At 45.7% G+C, this 24,999-nt stretch overlaps 1 protein-coding gene across 3 annotated transcripts in view; it reads right to left on the bottom strand.

Moving 5' to 3' along the window:
* CFAP100 (cilia and flagella associated protein 100) overlaps positions 1-14,950 on the bottom strand; it is a 50,676-nt gene extending 35,726 nt beyond the window's left edge. Inside the window, exon 1 of one of the 3 annotated variants that reach the window (XM_036009385.1) lies at positions 14,738-14,950. In XM_036009385.1, the coding sequence (XP_035865278.1) occupies positions 14,738-14,819 (82 nt within the window). In that variant the 5' untranslated portion in view covers positions 14,820-14,950. Of the gene's footprint in view, positions 1-10,661; positions 10,731-14,737 lie in introns of those variants that run through there. The other 2 variants (XM_036009386.1, XM_036009387.1) reach the window with 2 other exon arrangements.
* Between the last annotated feature and the right edge of the window lie 10,049 nt (positions 14,951-24,999).

The following is a 24,999-nucleotide window of genomic DNA, read 5'->3' as shown; positions in this document are numbered from 1 at the left end:
TAAAAAGTTTTCAAAACATAAGCCTACTTTTAGAATAATTCTCCAGGAGAAAGAGGAAAAGATAAGCTGGCTGAAAAATATTCTCATGAAAAGTGATAAAATACACACACACTCTGGACAATGGGAGATCTGGTGTGAGCTCTGGGCATCTGAAGGTCCTCACACCTCCTGAGTCACCAGCACAGCACAGTGTGGGTTCTGCTGCTCACAGAGGAGACCAAAGACTTCCAGCTCTCTGAGCAAGCCTGCCCCTCAGTGCTTCCCCATCCCTCAATAGCCCCTTCCTTAGGACTCCTATAGCATAAGTGCTGACAGTTGTTTTTTTCCTTTTTGTAATGAAAGTGTCTGACTTAAGCTTTGATTGTCTAGGTATCCATTTCAAAGAGGCATCCCCTTCATAGCTGGCTATATCCCAGCTATGCAGGCAACAAGACTAGAGCCAGGCACCTTTCCCATTGAGGCTCCTGTCTGGGAGATCTTAGTTGATTTCAATAACTGACCATTTGGGCTACTTGTTTGTTTTATCTTCCCTCCCTTTAAATTCCTACTCTTATCTTTAAATTTACCTATGAAGAGTGAGCTCTCACACTCTAGGCTCCCACACTCAACCCCAAAGAAAGCAAAACCCTAGGCCCTTATGGGAAAGTGCTAGTCATGCTCTCTTCCTCTCCCTCTCCCTCCCCCTCTCCCTCTCTGTCTCCCTCTCCCTTTCCTCCTTGTGGTTGTGTGGGCCCAGGTGTGCAGTGTGATTTTCAGGTCCTCTAAGTAATAAACCGCGCCCCCCCCAAGTTTCCTGGTGGTTATTTCTGAAGGGCATCTTGCAACAGAAGAATTATGAAGGCTTATCCATGATCAAAAACATTAATCATTGTAAAAAAAATAAATGGAACCACTTTAAAATGAATCAGAGCTGCCACCCCAAAAGAACTGCTTTGCATGTCTTATACCTCAAAACTTTTGAATGTTAAAAATGGGGCAGATTAACTTTGGACTGGGCCTAAGCAACGCTGTACCCCCCAAAATTATTTTCAAAGATAGTAAGAAGCAGATACTATGACTACTGTACTGATGACTGCTAGACTGAATACTGAAAACTGTTTAGAATTAATATCGGTATGTTAAGTTATCTGCACCAATAGAAATGCCTTCCTTCTGTTGGTGTAATTGTTCCCCTTCCCTTTGTCATAAATATCCATTGTTTTGTCCCCTAATTGGAACTACTTGGGCATCTGCCTGAAACAGTGTACCTGAATAGCTATTCTTATTGATTTCAATAAAAGCTTGTGGCCTCTCACTTTGAAAAACCCTTTCGTTTTTAGGTTAACATTATCAATAGGCTGAGACCGGGCACACAACATTTCCTTAAATTATTACACTTATGTGGACCTCCTATGTCCTGCCGGGATTCTGGTGATGGCTTTTCTCCAACTGCATGACCCATTCTGATTACTGTGTCCCTCCTCATTCATAGCTACCCCCTGAGAGCTGACCAAACTCACCATTTCCACTAGCCTCCCTTTGACACCTCCCCCCATGCCAGGAATTCTGTCTTCTGGTCTGTCTGTTACCACCCCCAACTCAGATACTCCACTCACTCTGGTAGGCAGCAGGCGAGGTTACCCTCCTAGGGCACTTGCCCCTCTGACATGCTCCTTCTCCTCCCCCTGTTCTGGCTTCCCTCTGGCCTGTACAGTTGCTCTCTTCACCTCCTTTGCAACCTTCTCCAAATGTCAGAATTCTTCAGGCTGTGTCCAGGTCATCCTCCCTCTCTGTCTCAGGACCAGAGCTTCAGTTTCTATTTGCCGATGACACTGACACTCTTAACTTCTATTATTCTAACCCCCAGCTTCCATCAACAGCGGCCTTTTCTGAGTTTCCACTTAGCTGTTCCCACAGGTACCTGAACCGAACACATCCATCTGAGCTATCCACAGATGCAGTCCTCCCTTGCTCTCTGCCACCTCAGCAAAGAGCACATGATGCACAGGTATTCTTAGATAAGAGATGAAGTTACCTTGACACTCCCTTCTCTCCCATGCTCATAACAATCAGGCACCCAGTCCCAGGACTCGCTTCTAAAAAGCAGATTCCATCCAATCCACCTCCCTCCCACTTCAGCTATCACAACCCTTATTTAAGCTACTGTCCGTGTTCTGTGATTTCCTCTCCTCAGCCAGTTCTACATCAAGTCCTGACTCCCCAGCCCAACAGCATGGTAAATCATTTAAAAATACAATAAAAAAAGATGGTCAAGTGTTTTCATCTTTTGTGGTAGCCATCTTCTAAGATGGTCCTCTACTAGGGAAAGCCTTTTGCCCCAGAGCACCAAATTCTTTAAACCAGCCAATCCTAAGCCTTCTCACCCTGCTTCATTCATTCCTTACCAAGAAAAGCACAATCAAGTCTCTGCCCTGAGTTCCCTGCTCCCTCTGCCTCCTGAGCACCCTGGTGTTTCCCTGCATGGCCCTGTGTGGTGTGCCTCCTTAAACCTGGATAATAATGAAATTTACATGTTAAAACAATAGGAACCACACTCTCCCAGCACCTGATGTTATCATATCAATAGGACAACCAGCCCTCTTTGCACTTGCCCTGTGGCATTTGCTGCTGAGGGACTCTGGCCAACTCTGATTAATGGGATAGGACACGATGATAACTTCCTCAGCCTCCACCCAGCCAATGTTTACAGTCACTTTCTAAGTGTCTGTGATGCTGCAGGTGCTGTGATGTTTTCTGGGAGTCAACATTCTAAACAGGTAACAAATAAAAATAAGATAGAGAGTTGGGCAATGATATGTGTTATACAGAAAAAAAGCAGGGTAAAAGGAAAGTGAGAGAGATGTTTCAGTAAAGAGGCAGTCCGAGAATCTCAGTGAGGTGGGACATTTGAATAGGGACTGAGGGAAGTCAGCATGAGGTAACTGAGGCAAAAGAAGCAGATGGAGTGATGTGGCTATCCCTTTTCTGACAGTGTGGCATGAGCTTAGAGAGTATGTGGAGATGAGGCTAGAGAGGTGGCTGGGGCCCCATCAGCCATGGAAGGACCTTGGATTTCATCAAAAGGGCAATGTGAAGCCACATAAAGGGTTTGAACAGGGAATGATAAGATTCAAAGTGTGATTTTTAAGAGCTTGGAAGCTGTCATAGCTGGGATTAGGCTGGTAACAGCTGGAGGGGATGTGGACTTCTGGGCCTTGGATGTTGAGGGGGACAGAGAGGAGGAAGGGAGACTCCCCGGTTATTGACTTGAACACCTGGGTGACAGTTAGCGATGGGATACGTGGTGATGTGGCAGGGAGGGATAGAAGTTTGTGGTAGTTTGCTCTGCCACTGGACACTCAAGGGATTGCAGAGTAGGCAGGCAGGTATGAGTGTGAAATTCAAGGGAAAGGTCAGACTGTATATTGGAACTGGGGCATCAACATTTTTGAGTCATCTGAGATTGGGAATCCTCCTAAAGCCACTGTGGGTCAGGTAGAGCTGGGATGTAGTCAGCTGTGCTGTGCACATGTATCAAATGTACAGAGTGGGTGTCAGGGCTGAACATCCCTGCCCCTTGACAATACTCCATGGACCAGAAGGCATTTAGATGTTAAATCTCATGCCTGGGGTCACAGGTAACTCCTGAGTGTTTGAATTAGGCATGCAAAGAGGCTTCAGGAATACTTTAACCAATTGATTTCAGTTACTTTTTAAAATATGCACATGTGTGATACATGCTAGAAACCCCTGTTTAAATAAATTTAAAATTCTAAGGCAGCACTGAGTCACTGGCCACATTTTTCTTTCTTAGTGATGCATAAAATAATGCTGATATTTTAGAGTCTGAAGACCCAGCCCTAGGGAATTTGTGGGTTAGGGTCACTGTGCTGTACAGGAGTCTGTAAAGGAGGCTGAGAAGGGGAAGAGAGCAGAGGCAGGTGGAAGTGTGGCTGCTTGGAAGCTGAGGGGAAGAGGCACCTTGAATAGGTAGAGATGGTGTGGCTCTCACAAGTTGGTCATTTTGGTATTTAGATGACTCCCAAATCAGTATTGCAGAATTCCCCTGAAGCACCAATGGTCCACCAGGCATAATGGTGCTGTAAGCTATGCTGAAATCTGCTCCACCATTCCCAGAGAGCCTACCTGCTGCTCCCCACCTCCAGTCCCTCACCTAGCCTCCCCTGTGGCAGCTGCCCTGCTCTGGGTCTTCATTTGCTTGCCCTCCTCTCACCAACCAGGGCATTGTTTTGCTGGCAAGCCTTGAGCACCTGCCCACTGCCCACTGAAGCCCAGTATGGTGTATGGGCCCTCTGTGATTGTCCTCAACTTACCTTTCTATCTAATGGTGTGGCCCTCCCCCACAAGCCCACCTTTGTCTGTTTACCTGCAGTTCTTCCCAGAGTGTCTCTTCCCCTTTCCACCTGCTCAAGTCCAGCCATCAGCCTGTATCTTCAGGGTAGCCCTCCCACAGGACCACAGGAGCTCACACAACCATGTGCTAAATTCTGTACATGCTGCATAATCCTCCTTTCTTAGGAACAGAGAAGAATGAGGAAACTGAGACTCAGAGGGTTCAGTGTTACCTCAAGTGAAGCTGGGTTCCAGTGCCCTGCTTGCCCCTAACCACTGACTTGGAGAAAGTTTTGGGTCTGGCCTCAGGAGGGGCTCTGCAGGGAGCAAACACCACCAGTGTATGGCCTCAGAACGCCATCTCCATTTTTTCCCTTCTGACACAAGAACATAAGGACCGCATCCCTGGCCTCCTCCAACTCTGTTTGCCCATGTGACTAAGTCTGGAGTCTGGAGATGGGCAGAAGTCCTTAAGGAGAGCACCATGAGGTCAGCAGAGCAGTAGGCTGACCAGCCTTGGCTGCCACTCTGAGCTCTGTGCAAGTCTTGCTTTCTGGGCACTGTTCTGACCAGCCAGCCTCAGTCCCGATGCACACAGTCTCACTGGACAGTAGCTGTGCAAATAAAAGACTTTCAGGTCTTTTGACCGAGTGATACATCTTGTATTTTATCCCAGAAACATGGGAGTGGGGGTGGGGGAAAATGCTTGTATAGGATATCTACTGTAGGACTGCTGGGAAAAGCAAATACTGAAACCAGAATTAGCCCACAATGAAGGGAGATCCCGTGAATGCTGTTATGTCACACTATGGGCATCTCTGCAATCTTTACAAAGCATGGAGCATGAATGTGTACAGACAGTAAATGATCTCCAATACCTAGAGTTAAATGAAGAAACTTGGCTTCACAGCACGAGGGCACTGGCACAGATTAAGCTCCACTCCACACCAGGGCCTGGAGGCCCGACAAGGAGTGCTTGCTGAGAGTTCTCTGCTGTCTCCTCTACCATCTCCTTCTCCCTCCCTCTACTCCAGTCACTCAGCCTCCTTGAGGTCCTCACACAGGCCCCACAAATCCTGCTCAGGACCTTTCCACTAGCTCCCCTGCCAGGGCACCTCCTTTGACCCTTTGCATGGAGGACTTTGTCTCTTTCAACTGATGTCTGCATAGAAGGGTCTTTCCTGACACCCAGTGAAAGACACACCCATATCAGTGTGTTGCCACTTGAATTTACTTCATTCTCAGCTCATATAACCTTACCTGAAGGCATCTGAATCATCTGAGTATTGCTCATTTTCTGTCTCCTACCCCTAGAATCTAAATCTCATGAGGGTACTTTTGTTCACAGCCATGCCAACAGCATCCCTGGTACCCAGTTGAAATACTTCATTATTTGGTAAAAACAAACACATACATTCCTTCGCAGCCCTCGGTGCTGGAACTGTCATAAGCCTTTATGAGTGTGCTTGAATGTCCACCCTATATCTTCAGGCAACTCAACCCCAGTCACTTAACCTCCCCCCAATCTTGGGCTTAGCAGGAGGGTGGGACTGGGCCCTGAATCATGCATGCTGCTTGCTGCTGAAATTCCAGCAATGCCAATTTGCATAAGTGGAAGGAAGCAGGAAGCCAGCTGAGGAGTCAGACTTGGATAACCTCACCTCTGTTCCCCCTGCCCTCCCCTTTCCTTCCCTCCTGATCAGGGAACCTGACCTCCTAAAAGCCAAACATTGGCCCCTCTTCCTCCCTTTCTGAGCTTCTTCTGTGAAATCTTCCTCAGACTTTCAGAAACACAATGCTGTCTTCTTTCCTGGGTGAGTATGGAGAGAGTAGGTACTACCCACCATAAGCCACACCATGATGTACACATGACACAGACATCCGTATACACACATACACACATGTGTGTTCACACCCACCCCACTTATACTTTCTGCTTGTATTTGTGTGGCCCCACCTAAACACTGCTGGTGACATAAGCCTATCCTTCTGCTTGGCACTCTTTGTGACTTGAAATGGACAAATGCACTCACCCATGCCCCTCAGAGTCCTGTCCTCAAAATCCAAGCACGTTGTAGCACATGTCAGAAAAATTTCCTTCTATTTAAAGACAAAATAGTATTCCATTATATAGATACACCACATTTGTCTATCCATTCATCTGTCAATGGGTATTTGAGTTGTTTCCACCTTTTGCCCATTGTGAATAATGCTGCTATATGCATGGATGTGCAAATATCTGTTTGAGTCTCTGCTTTCAGGCTACGGGTGGAATTACTGGATCATATGTATGGTAATTCTATGTAAATTTTTTGAGAACTGCTATACTGTTTTCTGCAGCAGCTACACCATTTTACAGTCTCACCAGCAATGCAGGAGAGTTCCAAATTTTCTACATTCTCACTAATACTTGTTTCTCTCTTTTATTATAACCATCCTAGTAGATGTGAAATGATACATCATCATAGTTTTGATTCACATGTCTCTAATGACTAATGATGTTAAGCATCTTTTTAAAAAATTTTAAGTATGTTTTTTGATTATGTTATTACAGTTGTCCCATGTTTTTCTCCCCTTTTTCACCTGCTGCCCTACACGGCCTTCCCTCCAGCATTCCCTTAGTTCATGTCCATGGGTCATAGATATAAGTTTTTTTGGCTTCTCCATTTCCTATACTATTTTTAATATCCCACTGTCCATTTTGTACCTACCAGTTATGCTCATTATTCTCTGTACCTTTTCTCCCATTGCCTCCTTTCCCCTCCCTGCTGATAATCCTCCATGTGATCTCCATTTCTGTGATTCTGTTCCTGATTTAGTTGTTTGCTTAGTTTTTGTTTTGTTTTGTTTTTAGGTTTAGTTGTTGATAGTTGTGTTTGTTGTCATTTTACTCTTCATAGTTTTTGATCTTCTTCTTTTTCTTAGCTAAATCCCTTTAACATTTCATGTAACAGGGCTTGGTGATGACAAACTCCTTTAACTTGACCTTATCTGGGAAACACTTTTCCTGCCCTTCCATTCTAAATGATAGCTTTGTTGGAGAGAGTAATTTTGGATGTAGGTCCTTGCCTTTCATGACTTTGAATACTTCTTTCCAGCCCCTTGCCTATAAGGTTTGTTTTGGGAAATCAGCTGCTAGTTTTAAGGGAACTCCTTTGTAGGTAACTGTCTCTTTTTCTTTTGCTGATTTAAGATTCTCTCCTTATCTTTAACTTTAGGTAATTTAACTATGATGTGTCTTGATGTGTTCTTCCTTGAATCCAATATCTTTGGGACTCTGTGAGCTTTCTAGACTTCTTGGAAGTCTATTTCTTCACCAGATTGGGAAAGTTGTCCTTCATTATTTGTTCAAATAAGTTTTCAATTTCTTTCTCTTCTCCTTCTGGCACCACTATGATTTGGATATTGGAACACTTAAAGATGTCCTGGATGTTCCCAAGCCTCTCCTCATTTTTTTGAATTCTTGTTTCTTCATTCTGTTCTGATTGGATATTTATTTCTTCCTTCTGGTCCAAACTGTTGCTTTGAGTCCTGATTTTCTTCCCTTCACTGTTGGTTCTGTATGTATTTTGCTTTACTTCACTTTGCATAGCCTTCAGTTCTTCCTCTATTTTGTGTCTATGGTCCATCGTTTCTGTGAGCATCTTGATTACCAGTATTTTTAAAAAATATTTTATTTATTTATTTTTAGAGAGGGAAGGAATGGAGAAAGAGAAGGAGAAAAACATCGATGTGTGGTTGCCTCTTGGGCACCCTCTACTGGGGACCTGGTTAGCAACCCAGGCATGTGGCCTGACTGGGAATCAAACTGTCGAGTCTTGAGGTCTCAGGCCTGCACTCAATCCAGTGAGCCACACCAGCCAAGGCCTAATTACCACTGTTTTGAACTCTGTATCTGATGGGTTGGCTATCTCCTTGTCGCTTAGTTCTTTTTCTGGGGTTTTGATCTGTTCTTTCATTTGGGCCATATTTCTTTGTCTTTGCGTATGTGTTATGTTGTAAGGGGTGGAGCCTTAGGTATTCGCTACGGTGGGGTAATACACTTCTTTATGTTGTGGCTGTTTGTAGGGGAGGTGTCAAAGAGGGAACAATGCCACTTCTTGGCTCTCACCCTGCTTTCAGTAACTTCTCCTGCTACCCACAAGCAAATTGGGACTTACTGGTGCTGATTCCAGGGTGGGTGGATTTGTGTGCACTCTAGGACCCTGTGGGTCTCTCCAATGAACCCTCCTTTGAGACTGGGAGACTCCTTTGTATCCTGCTGCTACAGCCCTCACAGATTTTTACCACTAGAGGCTCTGAGGTTTTAGTTTCCCATGCTGGAACCCTGGGTTGTGTGGTTTGTCTTGCTCCCTAGTTGTTCCTTCTGGCTTACCTGCATGTGTATGTGGGACTGTCTGCTCTGCCACCTTACCACACATCCTCTCTGCCCCAGCTGCCCTTCTATGCCCCTCCTACCAGTCTGGATGAATGTTTCTTCTTTAACTCCTTGGTTGTCAGACTTCTATAAAGTTCTATTTTCTGGCAGTTCTGGTTGTTTTTTGTTTTTAAATTTGTCATTATCCTTCTTTTGATTGTGCAAGGAAGCAAAGTGTATCTACCTATGCCTCCATCTTGGCCGGGAGTCCTTGGTATTAAACATCTTGTCATGTGCTTACTATTATATGTCTTTGGAAAAATGTCTATTTAAATTCTTTGCCTATTTTTGAGTTGAAGTGTTTAGTTTTGATTGGTGTTGAGTTTTAGGCATTGTCTATATATTCTGGATATCAGTATCTTGTCAAATAGTTTTTTAAATGTCTGGCTCCCCAAAGGGTGGGGCAGAAAGGTCCTATCTCCTTAAATCCCTGATGACAGATGTGGCAGGGAAGTCACTCAGCTTTTGGTGCAGACCCTCAGTAACCAAATATATAGCCCCAACTCAAGTAGGACAAGGCACCAGCAAGTCACACCAGGAATGTGGTCACTCTCACCACTGAAGCTGATCTAGAGGTTGGTACCCTCTCCACAAAATGCCAATATTCACCAAAATTTTCCAGCCTCTTCATCACTTTCCTCCAGAAATTGAGTGTTTAACTAGACTCCAGAGTTCCTATTTTGGGTTTTTAAAGATCCTGCCACCTCAATATTTGTTTTAGTGGAGAAAATGATTCCTGAATCTTACTACTCTGCCATTTCCCATGATGTCACTCTTGATATTGTACTCTTTTAGGTGCCATTGTAAATGGAATTGCTTTCTTAGTTTCCGTTTTGGACTGTTCATTGCTGGTGTGTAAAACTAATCTTTGTGTGCTCATCTTGTACTCTGCAACTTTGCTGAATTCATTTATTAGCTTTAGTAGCTTTCTTGTGAATCCTTTGGGATATCTCTCTGTAGGATCATGACACCTTTGATTAGAGACAGTGTCACTTTCTCCTTTCCAGTTTGGATGCCTTTTATGTCTTTTCCTTGTCTAAGTGCTCTGGCTACTACTCCCAGCACAGTGTTGAATAGCAGACATCTGTCTCTTATTCCTTCTCTGTAGAGAAGACTTTCAAGCTAACAGAATTCTTTGGAGGGCTTATTATATGCCAGGTTCTGGGGAGACAGCAGCACGTAAGAAAGACAAATACTCCTGCCCCAGGGAGTTTACATTCTATTGGGAGAGAGAGAGAAACAAGATAAGCAAGGAAAGATGAGGTAGGTTGACAGTGGAAAATGCTAACCAGAAAAATAAAGCAGAGAAGAGCCAAGAGAAGAAGAGAAAGGGTGTGGGGTGCTTCAGGTTTTTAAAGAGGACGTTCAGGGGAGGCCTCACCAAAAGGTGATGTTCGAATAAACTCCTGAGGGAAGGGTAGGAGGGAGGGAGCCACAAGGAAATCTAAGGAGAGGGCATTCCTGGCAGAGGGAACAGAAGTGCCAAGATGCTGAGTGGGTATGCCTGGGCTGTCCAAGGAACACAGGTGGCTAGAGTAGCAGAGTGGAGTGAGCACAGAGGGGAGAGCTATTTATTGCTCATCTCTGCAAACTATCTGAGAGAGGGCACCACCTCTGTCTCATTGACTTTGGCATCCTTAGCATAACACAGTGTCTGAAACATAGTAGGTGTTCTATAAACATCAGTCAAATCACTGAGTAACAGTGGCCTGGCAACAGTGTCTAACACAGAGTTCATGTGGCCACCAGGGTGGGATTGAAATGGCCCAATGTTGTAGCTCCCCAGATGAACTTTGGATCACTTAAAACCATAATTCTTAAAATTGCCAACTATAACTTCCCTTAGCCCTGCAGTCACACAGAGGGAAGGCCTGGGCATCTGTATGGTTAAGAAGTTTCTTTAGATCCCTACACCTTTTGTTGATGCTTCCAGCATGGGGAACGTGGACTTGAGGGGCAGCACACATGTCTGTTCAGTATCTGCACCTGGCGAAGAGAGTTGTTTTAAGAAGGGATGAACTTTCACCACACCCTCATCCCAGTGCCCATAGCCTGGTCACAGCCACTCAATGAAGACCACTCCCCACCCCTGCCCCCATGAGGCTCAGGATGGGTTCCAGCCTAAATGTCAGGAACCCCCAAAATGGAGGGACCAGTTGCAAGCTGGGTCTCCCTGAAGTGGCTTCAAATTGGGGTGGGGTGCAGAGGGTAGGGGGGCCAGAGTCGGGGGCATGTCCTATAGCCCCTGCACACACTATCCCTGACTGGGAAGCCTTGGGGTCTGCTCTGGACTTTCCCTGGCCAAAGTCTCTATCAAGTGTCATCTGTTTTCTGCATCAGGGACAAGGCCTTGCCCAGGTGTCCTGAGGGAGGTTGTGGGCAAGGCAGCCCCACTGCCTGTGTCATAGGGAATGGTGCCCTTAGTCATAAAAGTCATAAAAACCAGAAACTGGACATTCTCCCTGCTTAAACCTTTCCAGTTATCTCAACAGAGCTGCTCTTCTCCTCTTTCATCCTTTAGGATTGTTAATGATAGGCATCAAATGTCACCTCCTCCCAGAGGGCTTTCCTGACCACCTTTCCTATTTAAATTACCCCTGCCACCTCTTTGAGGCTTCCAGTTGCTTTTACTTCCTTCACTTTTTGGCTTGTAAATATAAACTGGTTGTTTTTTTTTTTAAAGTTCCATCAGGGGGAACTCCATGTGTTTTACTCACCCCTGAATCCCCAGTCCCTAGAACACATGCCTGTATACTGCTGGCACGTGTTTGTGAATGAAGAACAAACCCAGAACTCACTTCTCTGAGTCAAATTTAAGCTAAGTCTTTGCCCAGATCCACCCCTCTGCCCTTAGCTCTCTGGCTAAGACTGGGGTCCAGACACTTTATCTCTTCCTGGCCCAGACTTGGAGCTCAGTTATTCCCAAGCCCCTCATTCCCTAGGGGTTAGTAGACTTCCTGGTCCCCACCTTTGTTCCTAGCTGCTACAGCTGAACCCAGAACATCAGACTCAGCAATCCTCCTGGCTTGAAGCCCTGGCTGGTGCATGTCCTTACAGGCAGACTTCATTCGGCTGCCTGGTTTGGTGCACCTGGTTTGGTGCCCCTGCTTGGCTTGACCTGCCAAAACCCTGGGTATGTTAGTTTAGTAGTGGCCTGGCCTGGTTTCCCCCCAAATGCACAGGCCCTCAACTTAGACCAGGCTACTCAGCTCAAAGAGGTCTCCCCTTTGCATATCACCTTCTAAGAAGGTGAATTACCCAACCTTGAGAATCACAGGGTACCCCCTATCACCATCCCTTGATACCACTGGATGAATCAATATAGTTTATAGAAGCTTCAACTGTCTTGTGACAGTGCCATTGTGTTGCATCATTTTGTGTGTGTGTTTTAAGTTAATTTGTTATCTGTAAATTCCAAAGCTATCTTTTTCTTTCTTTTCTTTTTTTTTTTTTGTCATCCTATTTCAGCTTTTCTTTGTTTTTCAATTTCCTCGGGAGCAGCATGAACAAGAATGAGTGAGCACCCAAGTATGATGATGGGGATAACTGTTAACAGTAATACATTTTTTTGAAATAAGCTAAATGCCCATTAACAGAGAACTGGCCAAACAAATTAGGATACATTCATGCTATGAATTACTATTCTGCTCAAAACACTAAAAGTGTAAGGAAACTTTTAGCTGTATGTGCAGGGAGCATGGGCATGCAGCTCACTTAGATGGATGTGAGAAACATTGCTGACATTGGCCACCTCCAAAGAGGGGACACTGGCTGTCTGAGGACAGATGGGGCTAGAATTTTTACAAGGGAGGTTTTGAACCTCTGAATTTTGAACTTCTGAATTTTGAACCATAATAATATTTTGTCTATTCAAAACCAAATTAAATAAAAAACTGGAGGTGATTTAGAGTACACGACAGTAGATAGTATTGCCTAGTCTGCCCACCTCAGCCTAAGCAACCCCAGGTGTGCCTCAGCAGTCTCCCTCTGTGTCCCACCCCACAAGTGGAAGTGCTGGACAGCCTGTGTGCAACTTTGGGGAGGCAGATGTTTCACACAAAGACCTGGGGCCAACTGGCATCTTCTCTGGGCTGAGCGCAGTGACCATGGCTGTCAGAAAGCTGAAAGAGGCCCACCTTCAGCCTCACCTTCCTCAAGGTCTGTTACAAGGTCTCATGGTCTGAATTGTGTCCTGCCCTAATGTTTTTGAATATTTGACATCTTAACTGCTAGTACCTCAGAATGTGACCTTTATTGGAAATAGGTGGTTGCAGGTATACCGTATTTTTCGGACAATAAGACACACCTTTTCCCCCAAATTTGAGAGGAATAATGGTTGTTAATGCTGCTGTTGAGTTCTGTTTACATTTACATTGGTGAAATATTATGTTATTTATGTTATTAAATATTTTACCACATTTTTTGCTTCAATTTTTCCCCCTATTTTCCTCCTCTAAAACCTAGGTGCATCTTATCTACTGAAAAATATGAGTAACTAAGATCTGGTCATGGAGTAGTAGGGTGGATGCCTAATTCAGAAATTTGTAGCATATCCAGACAGAATATCATGTGAAGAAGAAAGCAGAGACTGAGGTCTACAAGCCAAGGAACATCAAAGATTGCCAGCAAACCAACAGAAGCTAGGATAGAGGCACAGAATAGATTCTCCTAACATCTTGATCTTGGACTTCCAGCCCCCAAACCATGAGACAATAAATCTCTGTTGTTTAAAACATCAGTCTGTGGTGATATTTTGTTCTAGCAATCTTAGGACACTAATACATGGGGTTTCTAGGAGACTTGGCAAAATGTGGTTTCTGCCTTGTGGCTTGATTTAGAGTCACCTAAACCCGGGATTAAGTCTAGACCTCATTGTCCAGACTTCCAAGGCTGTCTTTATCTTTGAAAGAACCCACACCAGCTGGGTACTTACTGTTGTACATCATGTTCTTCGAGACCATAGTAGACAGGACCTTGTATATCCTGGCAAAGGAACAAGGGCTTGCTGCAAAACTTGACTTTGGCTAAAGGAGGTTCCAACCTGGGGAGTGACACAGTGCTTCAGCCAGATGGTCTGCAGGCCTACAGCTCCCCTCCCCTTGGGTGGCTGAGAACAGCTGGCATTTACCGAGGGTTCACCATGTGGCCAACACCTGCAGCTCTCTGCCTTTCCTCTGTCCTGAACCCCATTCTCTCTCTTCTCCTTGACTTTGTTTAGCTTCCCTGTCTAATCTGTTGCTAGGTCACACCAACCAGTCTGCTGCAGGGCTTTAGCATTTGCTGCCTCCTCAGATAAAAAATGTTCTCCCATACCCAGCTCCCACAGTCTCTCTGTAGATATGAACTCAATAGTCATCCCTTCAGAAAAGCCTTCTTTTCACCCCATCTAAAGTAGGTTCCTTTCTTCCGCTTCCATGACTTCACTTTATTTTCCTTTCTGCAATTACCCACTCTCCAATTATCATTTTAAAAAATCAGTTTATTGCCTATTTCCCCTCTGAATATAAGCTCCACGAGAACAGGGGTCTTTTTTGGTTTGTAGCTCTTGCGCTTATCAAAGAGCCTGGCGCATTCTTAACATTGAGTGTCTTTTCATTTTGCAAAGGAGGAAACAAAGTAGTGATTCAGAGAGGTGTACAAAGTCACACAACCAGGAAAGGCCAAACTGGGATTCCAGATTAAAATTCCTTGACTCCAAAGCCTGTACCCTTCCAGCCTGCTACAGTCCCGCGGACAGAAATCTGGGTATCAGAGGTGGGAGGGTAGCAGGGTCTAGCCTCCGTATCCCCAGCTAGGCCAGGACAAGAGGTCGGGGACCTGAGACAGACTAGGTGAATGATAAAGCAAGTATCCTGACAGGAGACGGAGGGCAGGGAGCTTTGCAAAGAGGTCTTGCACTTCGGCCCAGAGCGCACCCCGACACCGCCTGCCCCCCACCACAGCCCCGTGCGCACCCTGCAGCTCCCTGCACCCTCCAGCCCCACGCACCTGGACTTGCTCCGAAGCTTCCGTAAAGTAGTTCCAGGCTCAATGCGCCAGGGCCTTTGTTTGACGTTGCCATGGCAACCATTCTTCTGACTTCTGGGGCCTTGACGTCACAAAAGCCGCTTTGGGGTGGGGTCTGTGGTCGCAGGGTAGAGTGTCAGGAGGCCCAGAGTTCTACTAGTTCAATTCCAGAGGTCCCACTAGGAAGGCCACCCGTCCAGGATGGTGTGTGGTGAACAAGAATTTCCTTCTGTCATTCATTATATTCACTCTATTCCAGTTTCTTTTTTATCCCCTAATTTATTGATTCCAAGTGCGCCTTTGGATGCGTATGGTTGGTACTTTCTGCAAAGTGGATCTCACTATCTCGAGGAGCAGTTTTTACAACGTAGTCTCGCCACCTGTAGCTTCAGAAATGCTTGGGAACTCATTAAAAAGCAAATATACGGCGTGCAAACATTCTGTAGCCTTACCTCCTTACTAACTGTCGCGGACTAGCAGAACAGAAAGCTATGCACTGGAGTTAGGTTTCTGCAAGCATTTTGTTAACTAGTGACTGAGGTAGAAAAGTAAACAGATTTGAAATGATTTATCTTAAGCACCAGGAGTTATAATGAGACTTTTAGGAATCTAGAAAAGAGGTGACCCTAGTGAACATACTTCCAACTTATTGTTACCAACAGGAAGTTTATGGACAACTGTGAATTTTCTGTGAAGCTTTACAGAGTGTTTCTGTGTGCCAGGCAGTTCTCTGTGCCCATTTAACGCAGACCACCTAAGGAAGTAGGTCCTGTTATTACCCCATCCTTCACATGAAGGAGAAGATGGGAGTCTCTGTGAGGTTGACAAATATGCCCAGAAGATCCAGGGATGCCAGAAACAGGATTCGCAGGCAGAGGAGTTCATCATTACTCTTAACCAAACACTGCCTCTCACCAGAAACTGTTCTATGATTTTATGCATACATTTTGAAAAAAAAAACCAAGAAGTCCAAAGGTGTACTTCATAATAAGACAAGTTCTCGGGTCAGTGTTTGTGTTTTTGTCTTTGCTTTGGCTGTCAGTAATTTAGAAGGTTAGAAAGAAACCTAACCTTCTAGAAAAATGTGTCCTGCTTTGGAACTTGTACTCTTAGCCTAACAAATCTAATTAGCAGCACAATTTACAGATTAAAAGCTAATTTTTAACATAAATTGACATAATGAAGACATAGAGAGATGGGTAGCTATGTGATGTGCTAATTGTAGAATCCAAGTGGTGGGAATGTGGGTATTTATTACAAAATCCTTTCAATATTTCTGTATGTTTGAAGTTTAAAGTTTTTCATGATAAAATGTTTGTGAGAAATGCTGAGGATTTTTAAGGGGTAATTTATATTTATGATTTCATATTTTCCTCCTTGAAGAAGGTGCATCAGACAGGGTTCTTGGGAACAGACAGTAGGAATCAGACACAGCTGGCTAAAAGAAAAAAAGATACGAAGGCTCCCAGAATCTGCAGAGGTGATGGGAAATCAGGATAGGAGTTGCTGTAGCCAGGAGCTGAGCCCAAAGTCAGTTGTACGAGTGACCTTGCAGAGATACTGTGGCTGTGATTCCTGGTCTACCTGTGTGATTCTGACTGGCAGAACATGGGTCACCAGCCTACACTTTATGTCTTATAGGTAGAAGCTTAAGAGTCCTTGCCTCCACCCTGGCTGCAAGAGAGATGGGAAACAGAGCTTCTACAGTGGGGGTGGGGACTCCTCCAAACCCAGGAAGGGTGTTCAGAGGTGCAGGTGGTCTACTTGTAGGACAAGCAGACTGTGTATATTCTCCACTGCACTGGGTCTCAGGTTGCTCCTGCAGCACTGACATTAAAAGCACAAATGACAAAAGAAAAAAAGATTGATCATGTTTCCAACACAATTAAAATCTTTTGTGCTGTAAAAAATACCATCAAGAAAGTAAAAAGAAGGGGAGAAAATTTTTCCAAGACGCATCTGATAAGAGACTTGTACCTAGAATATATAATGAATTCCTACAACTCAGTAATGAAAAGGCAAATACTCCAGTCATTTGGCAAAAAGGCTTAGTAGATATACAAAGCTGACTTAAGTGATGAGGCAATATCAACTCATATAATGAGAAGCCCCTCAGAGCACTTCTTGTCCTGTCTGCTTAGCAAAAATATTTTTTATGCAGGCCTAAACCAATGTAGGCATGGAGATGGGAACTCTGTGGGAGACCCTGCCTTGGAGAATATGGCCCCAAGGACAAGGATAGGTGCTTGGACACCATCAGATATCTTAGCAAGGCAATGGGGATGATTTGAATGGGCGATGGATTGGACTTCGATGGCGTCTGCTATACCCATAACTCTCCACTTCAAGACATCCTCACAATGGGTTGTCTGTGAGACCTTGAGGCAGGGGCTGTAGCCTTACTCATTGTCATCCTACCATCTAGCACTGAGGAACATAGCACAGGCTGCCCCATCGATGCATAGGAGGTCTCTACATATTCACATACACCAAAATATTAGCTCTGCATGGTAGGATTATAAATTATTATTTTTCCTTACTGATCTCTCTTTGGTACAATGAATTGTAGAACTGTATTATTTCTGTAAAAAATACAATAGTTTACAAGTAGAAGAAACTCTCCTGTGGCACAGCCACCTGAGGTGATGTCCAAGCGCTCTGATAAGCTGTCAGGGGCCTTACTGGTCTGCTCTCTCTTCCCTTGGCTCCTTCGCACACTCTGTTCAGAGTCCACTCTGAGGTGAACTCTGTGAGGGGACTGGCCTCTGGTCTCTTCCTCTTTGCCTGGCTCATCCCTGGCACTCTTTAAATCTCAGCTTAGAAATTTTTCACTCACTTAGCTATCCTTGGCCCTCAAGTCTGAGCTGATACATCCTCAGAATGCTCTGTGAATACTATGGCCATTTCATAGGGGCCTCTTTGGGTATGTCTCCTCTGCTGCCCTACAGGTTCCATAAAGACAGGAACTGTCCTCTAACTCCTTGACCCCAGTGTTTTGCGAGGGCCTAGCACACAGAAGGTGTTCCATGGATATTTTCTTAAATTAAGTCAATAGATAGTAGGTGGTGAGTGGATAGTGACGGGAAGCATAGATATTTACATAAAAGGATGAAAATTCCAGTGGAGGGATGAATGGGTGAGGAGAAAGTGTATATACATGGCTGAGTTATATGTGGTGGATGTATGTGTGGGTGTGCAATGGATGTTATGCATAGATGATATATTGTGGGTGGATTATAGATGTAGGTAGAGTACAGATGGAGGAATGGGAGGAGTGAAGGGGTGAGTGTGCACTGTTTGAATCCACCACGGGGTGTCGCCCTGCACCAGTTTGTGTACCTGGCTCTGGTGAATGCCCTTTCTGACCAAAGTGGACTTAAAAAGAGGAACCTTTTGTCCCAGGCAGAGGTGAAAGGTTCCCGGGTGACGCAGGCTTGTAAACAAGTTGAAAAGGCGCTGCGCATCGATAACGCGTCAGTGTAAGACAGCACAAACAGCATGGCCACGACCTTAGCTGGGCTCTCCTGCGTCCAGTGTATCACCTCCCCCACTCCCCCTCCCCTGCCTTCCTAGCTTGCGGGCGCCTGTTGGGGGACACACTGAGGCGGGGTCAGGAGTCTTTCTTGCTCCGAAGGCGCTGACTCAGCCACCAGCATCAGGGATGGGGACTCCGAAGTCCCCTTCCTTGGACTAAGGCCAAAAGCCAAAGGGAGACTTGGTGGGGTTAGGAGGTGGGAGTGTCTCAAAGATTATGCAGCCCTGTTGGCCAAAGGCTTACACCCTTACATTCTAATCTGCCTGATTTTAAAACGTAATTGGGAAATCTACAGCCTATCTCAAACTCCAACCCTACCCTACCTTTTGACTCCACCAGAATCCGAATTTATTCCAAGTCTTGATTCATGCTCACAATTTGAACTCCATCCTACCCAAACGCTAACCATTCCAAGGCATCTTTACACCTACTCTATTGGGTCTTTTAGTGCAAACGCCATTACGAATCTCAAATCCCAATCTTCTAACTCTAATCACAGCACTTCTTAAACCAATAGTAATAAAACCTAACCCAGCCCCAATGTGAACCAATTCCACACCCAGCTATGGGCTGAAAGCCACTTTGTGGGTGTAAAAATTCCAATGATACAATTGAAAGTGGTCAAACATGGATGTCCCCCTTCATGAGCCACCGTGTCTTCCTGCCCTCACTCTCTCCAGAACCCTCACCTTTGCAGTGGGGCTTGCACCCTTTCTCTAATTGGATGATCCTCTCCATACTTCCCTGTGACCTGCTATTTAGACGATGCTATGTCAAGAAACTTTTCTTAAAAAAAAAAAAGGTTTTATTCATTTATTTTTAGAGAGAGTGAAAAGGAGGGGGACAGAGAGGAAGAGAACATTGATGTGTGAGAGAAACATCAATTGGTTGCCTCTCACACACCCCTAACTGGGGACCTGGCCCTCAAGCTAGTCATGTGCCCTGACTAGGAATCGAACCAGCAACCTTTTGGCTTGCAGGCCAGCACTCAATCCACTGAGCCACACCAGCCAGAGCACATGCAACTTTTCTTGGGTGGCCTTTGGGAGGCTATGGTCCAGGAGAAAGAAGATCATGACAGTGAAGCAGGAAGATAGCAAAGTATGTGGTGAAAAGTGGCCAGGTGCCAGATACATTGTGACTATAGGTCATGAGGCAGAGGAGACTGTGAGGACCTTGGAGATTTTGGCCTGAGCACATGGGAAGGACCAGAGCACATGATGAGAATGCTCTCATTTCCAGGTCCCCAGGGCCTACTCATCACTCAGCAGGACTCCAGCTCACCCATGCATTCCCATTTGAGGAATCAGATCTAGAGCATTTGTTCAGTCATTTATTCACTCAGTGAATGTATATTCATCTCCTACTATGTGCCACACTTGTGGTAGGAACTGGGGATGTGACATGATCTCTGTCCCTAAGGAGCTATAGCCCAACAGGGGAGAGAGAAGTTAATCTGATGAAGGAATGAAACATAGTGGAGGCCATTCTGGGTTTGCTGGCTTTACCCTTACTGTGGAGGAAATGGGAGGCACTGGGGGTAGTCCCTCCATTTGCCACCTACAGTCCAGTATGGGCCTGGAAAGTACAAGGATGAGAGAAAGAAAGTAGAGGTATGTGCAGTGACAGGAAAGATGGGGCTACAAAGGAACAGAAAGGGCAAGGACATGGACAACAGGAGTCTACACAGAAGGTCACAGAGGCATTTTTACAGAGGTGTTTAAGGAGAAATGTAGAGGCTGAGCTGAACTGGGGTGGCATGATCAGCATGAAGCTGGACCTAGGTGGGCAAATCTTGTGTGAAGGCTCAGAAGTTGGGAAGACCTTGGTCAGCTTGAGGAATGATACCACAGTGTCATCCAGCTGTTACTCTGTAACAGACCACCCGGAAATGGAGTGCTTAAAACAATGACCACTTGTTTTGTTCACAATTCTGTGGATCAGCAATTTGGGCTTTGTTCTGCCAAGTGGTTCTCTGGCTGGGCCTGGCTAAGTGTTCTGGCATCTCTGTGGTTGATGGGCAGATGGGCTGGAGCTGGGGTTCCCTGGAGGCCTTGGACAACAGTGCTTGTCTCTGCTCCCCAAGAGCTAGCCTGAGCCAGTCCCAAGGCAGCAGAGCAGGGGTGTGAGAGGAAGCTGCAAGGCCTGGTGAGCCCCAGGCTCAGAGCAGCACAATGTCACTGCTGCCACTTTCTGTGGACCAAGGAGAGTCACAGGCCAACCCAGATTCAAAGGAGGAAGGAGCAATCTCCAAGTGTGGACAGGAGAAATTGCAGGGATGATGGCTCTGCTGTATCCATGGTGGCCAGTGGGCTGGAGCTGAGAGTTAGGAGGGGTGTGGTGTGGCTGTAGGGGTTGGAGTCTTCATGTGGTTCCAAATGCAAGGGGAAACTGCTTAAGTGGGAAATACTTAATCTAATTAAAAATCTTCCAAACTCTGGATGGATTTAAGTAGACAGGAGTAGGTGTGGGAAGAGGTGCTGCTCTGTCCTAGGATGAGAGGGTGGTGACTTGAACCAGGCCCCAAGGACTGGAGAAGAGAAAGGCAGAAAGGGAATCTGCTGGACTAGGCAACAGACCTCTAGGCTGCTGCTGGGGCCAAGAAGAGGGAGTGTTGGGAGTGACTTCCCACGTTTCTGGACGTTAGAGTTCCCTGCCCGAACAACTTGGATCCTGTCCCCAGGCCTGACCTTCCCAAGGTGGCCTGTGCCATGGGTGTGTGCTGTTTGCAGAGGCAGATGTTAGTGTGTACAGAGCTTTGACTTAGCTTTGACTTGGCCCTGGGAATCATGCATGTTTGAGTGAGGTCCTGCAGCTCTGAATGAAGCCAGGGTGGGTTGAGAGGAGGTGCCCTGGATTCCACAAGTATTACGGGTGAGCTGCTGGGGTTGGGGGAGTTTGGTTGTGTCTGAGAGGCACCCACGTGGAGATGGAAACAGGTAGCTGAATGCAAAATATTGGGATTCAGGGACATATCCTGGCAGGAGATAGAAATTTGGAAGTCACTGGCAAAATAATAGAATAGAAGCCACAAACACTGTTGAAGTAACTTGCAAAAGCCCTGTCCCAGGGCATAATACAGTACCAGTATATGAGTGTTGAATAAATGATTCAATGGCAGCAAGGGAAGTAAATTCTCCCCTTGAATATATATGCTACTTGAAACAGAAGTAAATATCAGAAAATGGCTGATTTCATTACTTAATGAGATTTTTACAAAGGTTTCAAATTCATAACACATGAATTCACATGAGCCATAACACATGAGCCATAATATTGGAATAATGATTGGACCTATGAAACTGGGTGATGAACTTGACAAGCATCCAGAACGCAGAATAGAATGGTCCACCAAGTGCAAAGCTGGTCAACCAGTTACATATAACACAAGTTCCTCTTCAGGAGAAAACAAATGGTTGCAATTTATAAATCAAGGTCCCAGAGAGGGGGAAAGGAAAGAAGCCAGTGTGGGTTAGAATACAGCCACCAATAATCTAAGTAAAATGGAACATGAAAACTCAGTCCCAGTGTATAGCTGCCCATTTTTCTGTATTTCAAAATAAACCACCAAACCCCTAAAAGCTTCTGGCAGAAATAGAAATTACTTTCAAAGACTTGAGCTTCAGATTTATCCTCAAGAAATAGCCTCAGAGTGACAGAAACCCTCAGGGGTAAATGGGGAATAAGACAAAAAAATTTCACAATCAACTAGTGAGCTGCTCAAATTTATAGCTGTTGAGAACATGCCAGACAAAGGGTTTCTAGTGGAGTTGGCATTTTTCTTCTGTTTTACAACAAGGAAACTGAAGCTCAGAGAAGTCAAACATATCAAGGGCACACTGCTGGTGAGCGTCTGGGCTCGGTCTGTGTGTCTGGGACATTATTTCCTGCATCGCTCTGGTCAATATCCCTTAGAGACTCTTAAAGCAGGCCCACATCTGTCATCAAGAATCCCCCTTGTAACCAGTATTTTGGGCTCCTGCCTGCCAAATGCTGCTCCCAGGTCCTGTTGCCCAGGCTCCTCCTGACTGTAGTCCCATCCCTAGCCTGACCTGCCCGCTTGGTTATGCAATTTTTGCAATCCCTTGTGGATGTCAATGCAACACCTCTTAATGCCTGGGGTGTTTGAATCTCTGCAGCATCCTGGCAGGTACTATTGTCTGGCCCCCATTTCCCATAAGATGAAATGGAGATTTGCAGAGCTTGAGGGGCTTGCCTGATTTCCCACTTCCAGACAAAGTGCAGCAGGACTACCTGGCAGTCAGACCAGAGCCTGACATTTTTTTCCCCCCTATTGGCCCATCTTTCTAATGAGGGCCTAGTTCTATTTTCTTTACAAACCATTTCCCTCCGAGTGGGGGTTGTGAATTTTCTGTCTAAAAGTATGGTCTTCAAGAGCCTAGGTTCTGGCTTCAGATGACCTGGGTTCACACTTGGGCTCTGCCACCTTCAAGCTATGTTTGTGACCTGGAGTGAGTTATTTCACCTCTCTGTGTCTCAGTATCCTTTAGAAAACAGAACCATAAGAGTACCTGCTCCATAGGGCTGTGTGAACATTACATCAGTTAATACTGACAAAGTACTTGGAACAGATTGGCCTGGGCTAAGCTGTTGGTTTCACTGAAGGTCCTGGTAAGGATTCACCTGGCAGCTGCCACTCTGTTTCAGACACCCTCACCCAAATTCTGATAGTCTTTAACTGGCCTCTTGGCTTCTACCTTACCTACACCTACCCCTGTCCTTTTACTCCCTGTGCTGCTGCAGCCACCCTGGCCTCCTTGATTTCTCAACCACACCAGGCTTGCTGCTTCAGGACCTTTGCATTGTCTATTTCATCTTCCCTTCACGTTCAAGAGGCTATCACCTTCTCGATGAGGCCTGCTCCTCTTCTCTTGCCTGGGACTCCAGAGTGCCATTGCCCTGCTCCACTTCCCATTTCTCTACAGTGTATCTCCCTTCTGACCTTCCCTATCATTTGCTGTCTGAGTCTATTATTTGTTTTCAGTCTTCCCCTGATAGACTGTAAGTCCTCAAGGGCAGATATATTTGCCTGTACTTTATATTCTTTGCTGGGACTCAAATGCCTAAATGACTCCTAACATGTAGCAGTGACTCTGAGTAATGCTGACTGAAATGTGGATTTCATAATCATCTGGGAGCCTCCTGAAAATGCAGATTCCTAGGCCCCCAAATCAGCCTCTCTGGAGGTGAGGCTCCAGATCTTGTGTCAGTCACCTCCCTTCTCAACCTCCCCAGTGTTGAATCTGATGCAAACACATGTTGGAGAGTCACTGCATGGAAGCAGGAAGCCTGAACCTCAGACCCTGAGCTGGCTGACTGACACATTGTCCCAGGGTTCACATCTAACTCCTGGGCCCTAGCTGATCAAGCCCCTGAATTTTCCTTGCCTCTTCGACAGTGGCAATATGCCCACTGCTGTATGAGAAACCTTTCCTTTTGCCTGAGACATGGCTAAAAGTCCCAGCCAGGACTGGGACCAGATAAAGCCCATTTCCAAGCAGTTGAAGGTCTTACTTAGCCTTGAAAAAGGAGGATGGCCAGAGGCTGGGTGGGTAAAGGGGAGAGGAGAAGATGCAACAAGATCCACAGAACTGGGTTTACAGGAACAAGTATAAAGAACACATGGACAAAACTAGGGGAGGGTGGAAATGGGAGGGAGGTGGGGAGGACTGGGGGGGGCATGGGCTGGGATGGGAGTAAAAGACAGAAAACTGTACTTGAACAACAATAAAAATAAAAATAAAAATAAATCCACAGAACTGGACATACCCAGAGAATGGAGGTGAGCCTTGCCCAAGAGGAGGCCTGCTGTTACCCCAAGCAGAGAGGTGAGTCTGCAGAGGTGAGACAGTGACTCCTCTCCCCAGCCCTGCAAGAGGAAAGGGGGCTGGGGCAAGGATGCAGGTATGCCAGGTGCTATTGGGGCAAAGGGGCTAGGAGTCAATTACCTAACTCTCCTTCTGTGGATCCTCACATCCAATCCAAATTTAAAAATCCATATACCCTTGGCCTAATCCCCCTGTCTACTCCTTTCCCTCCCAACACTCATTGTGCTATAGACTCACTACTCTGGTGAGCAAATGCAGTCACAGGGGGAATTGCTGCAGTTGTGGTAGCAGAGGGAATGCTCTTTGGAAGGGCATGAATGGTGAATGTTCTGCACAATGGAACTGCCTGAGGGGTCAGGGAATGTCTCCAGTACACATATGGTTTCCTCAGAGAGGGTAAGTGTGCATGTGAATGTTAGAATCCAAAAAGAGTGACATGCATTTTTTTTTGCTTAGCATATTTATGGAAGTGGCCACAGGGAATAGGTGCTGCAGGAAGTGGTGCCCAGTAGGAGGGACACTTGCTCTTCATTGATTGTCCTTTCCTACCATTTGGCTTATTTGCTATGTGCACGAATTACACAGAAAAGCCTGTTACACTGAAAACAAGCCCATATGGTCACTGCTCCAGCAGTGGGCATAGTGGCGGGGTGTTTATACCACAGAGCAGACTCACATTCTCTTAGTTCCACTCCTTCCCCTGCTGGGGCTCTGCACATGGCTGGCATACACAGTGCAGTCTGTTTTGAATTGGGTAGAGCTGACGTGTGAGTCATTGGGAAGCAGAATGTGAGAGAACATGGCTGTCCTGGACCACAGTGGGCCCAGGACATGGATCTGGGGCTGATGGCAGGTTATAG

The sequence above is a fragment of the Phyllostomus discolor genome, chromosome 9 (genome assembly GCF_004126475.2).
Source record: "Phyllostomus discolor isolate MPI-MPIP mPhyDis1 chromosome 9, mPhyDis1.pri.v3, whole genome shotgun sequence".
In the NCBI taxonomy this organism is placed as follows: domain Eukaryota; kingdom Metazoa; phylum Chordata; class Mammalia; order Chiroptera; family Phyllostomidae; genus Phyllostomus; species Phyllostomus discolor.
Note: the sequence above shows the minus strand (reverse complement) of the source record. Positions and strands in the feature narration are given on the sequence as shown.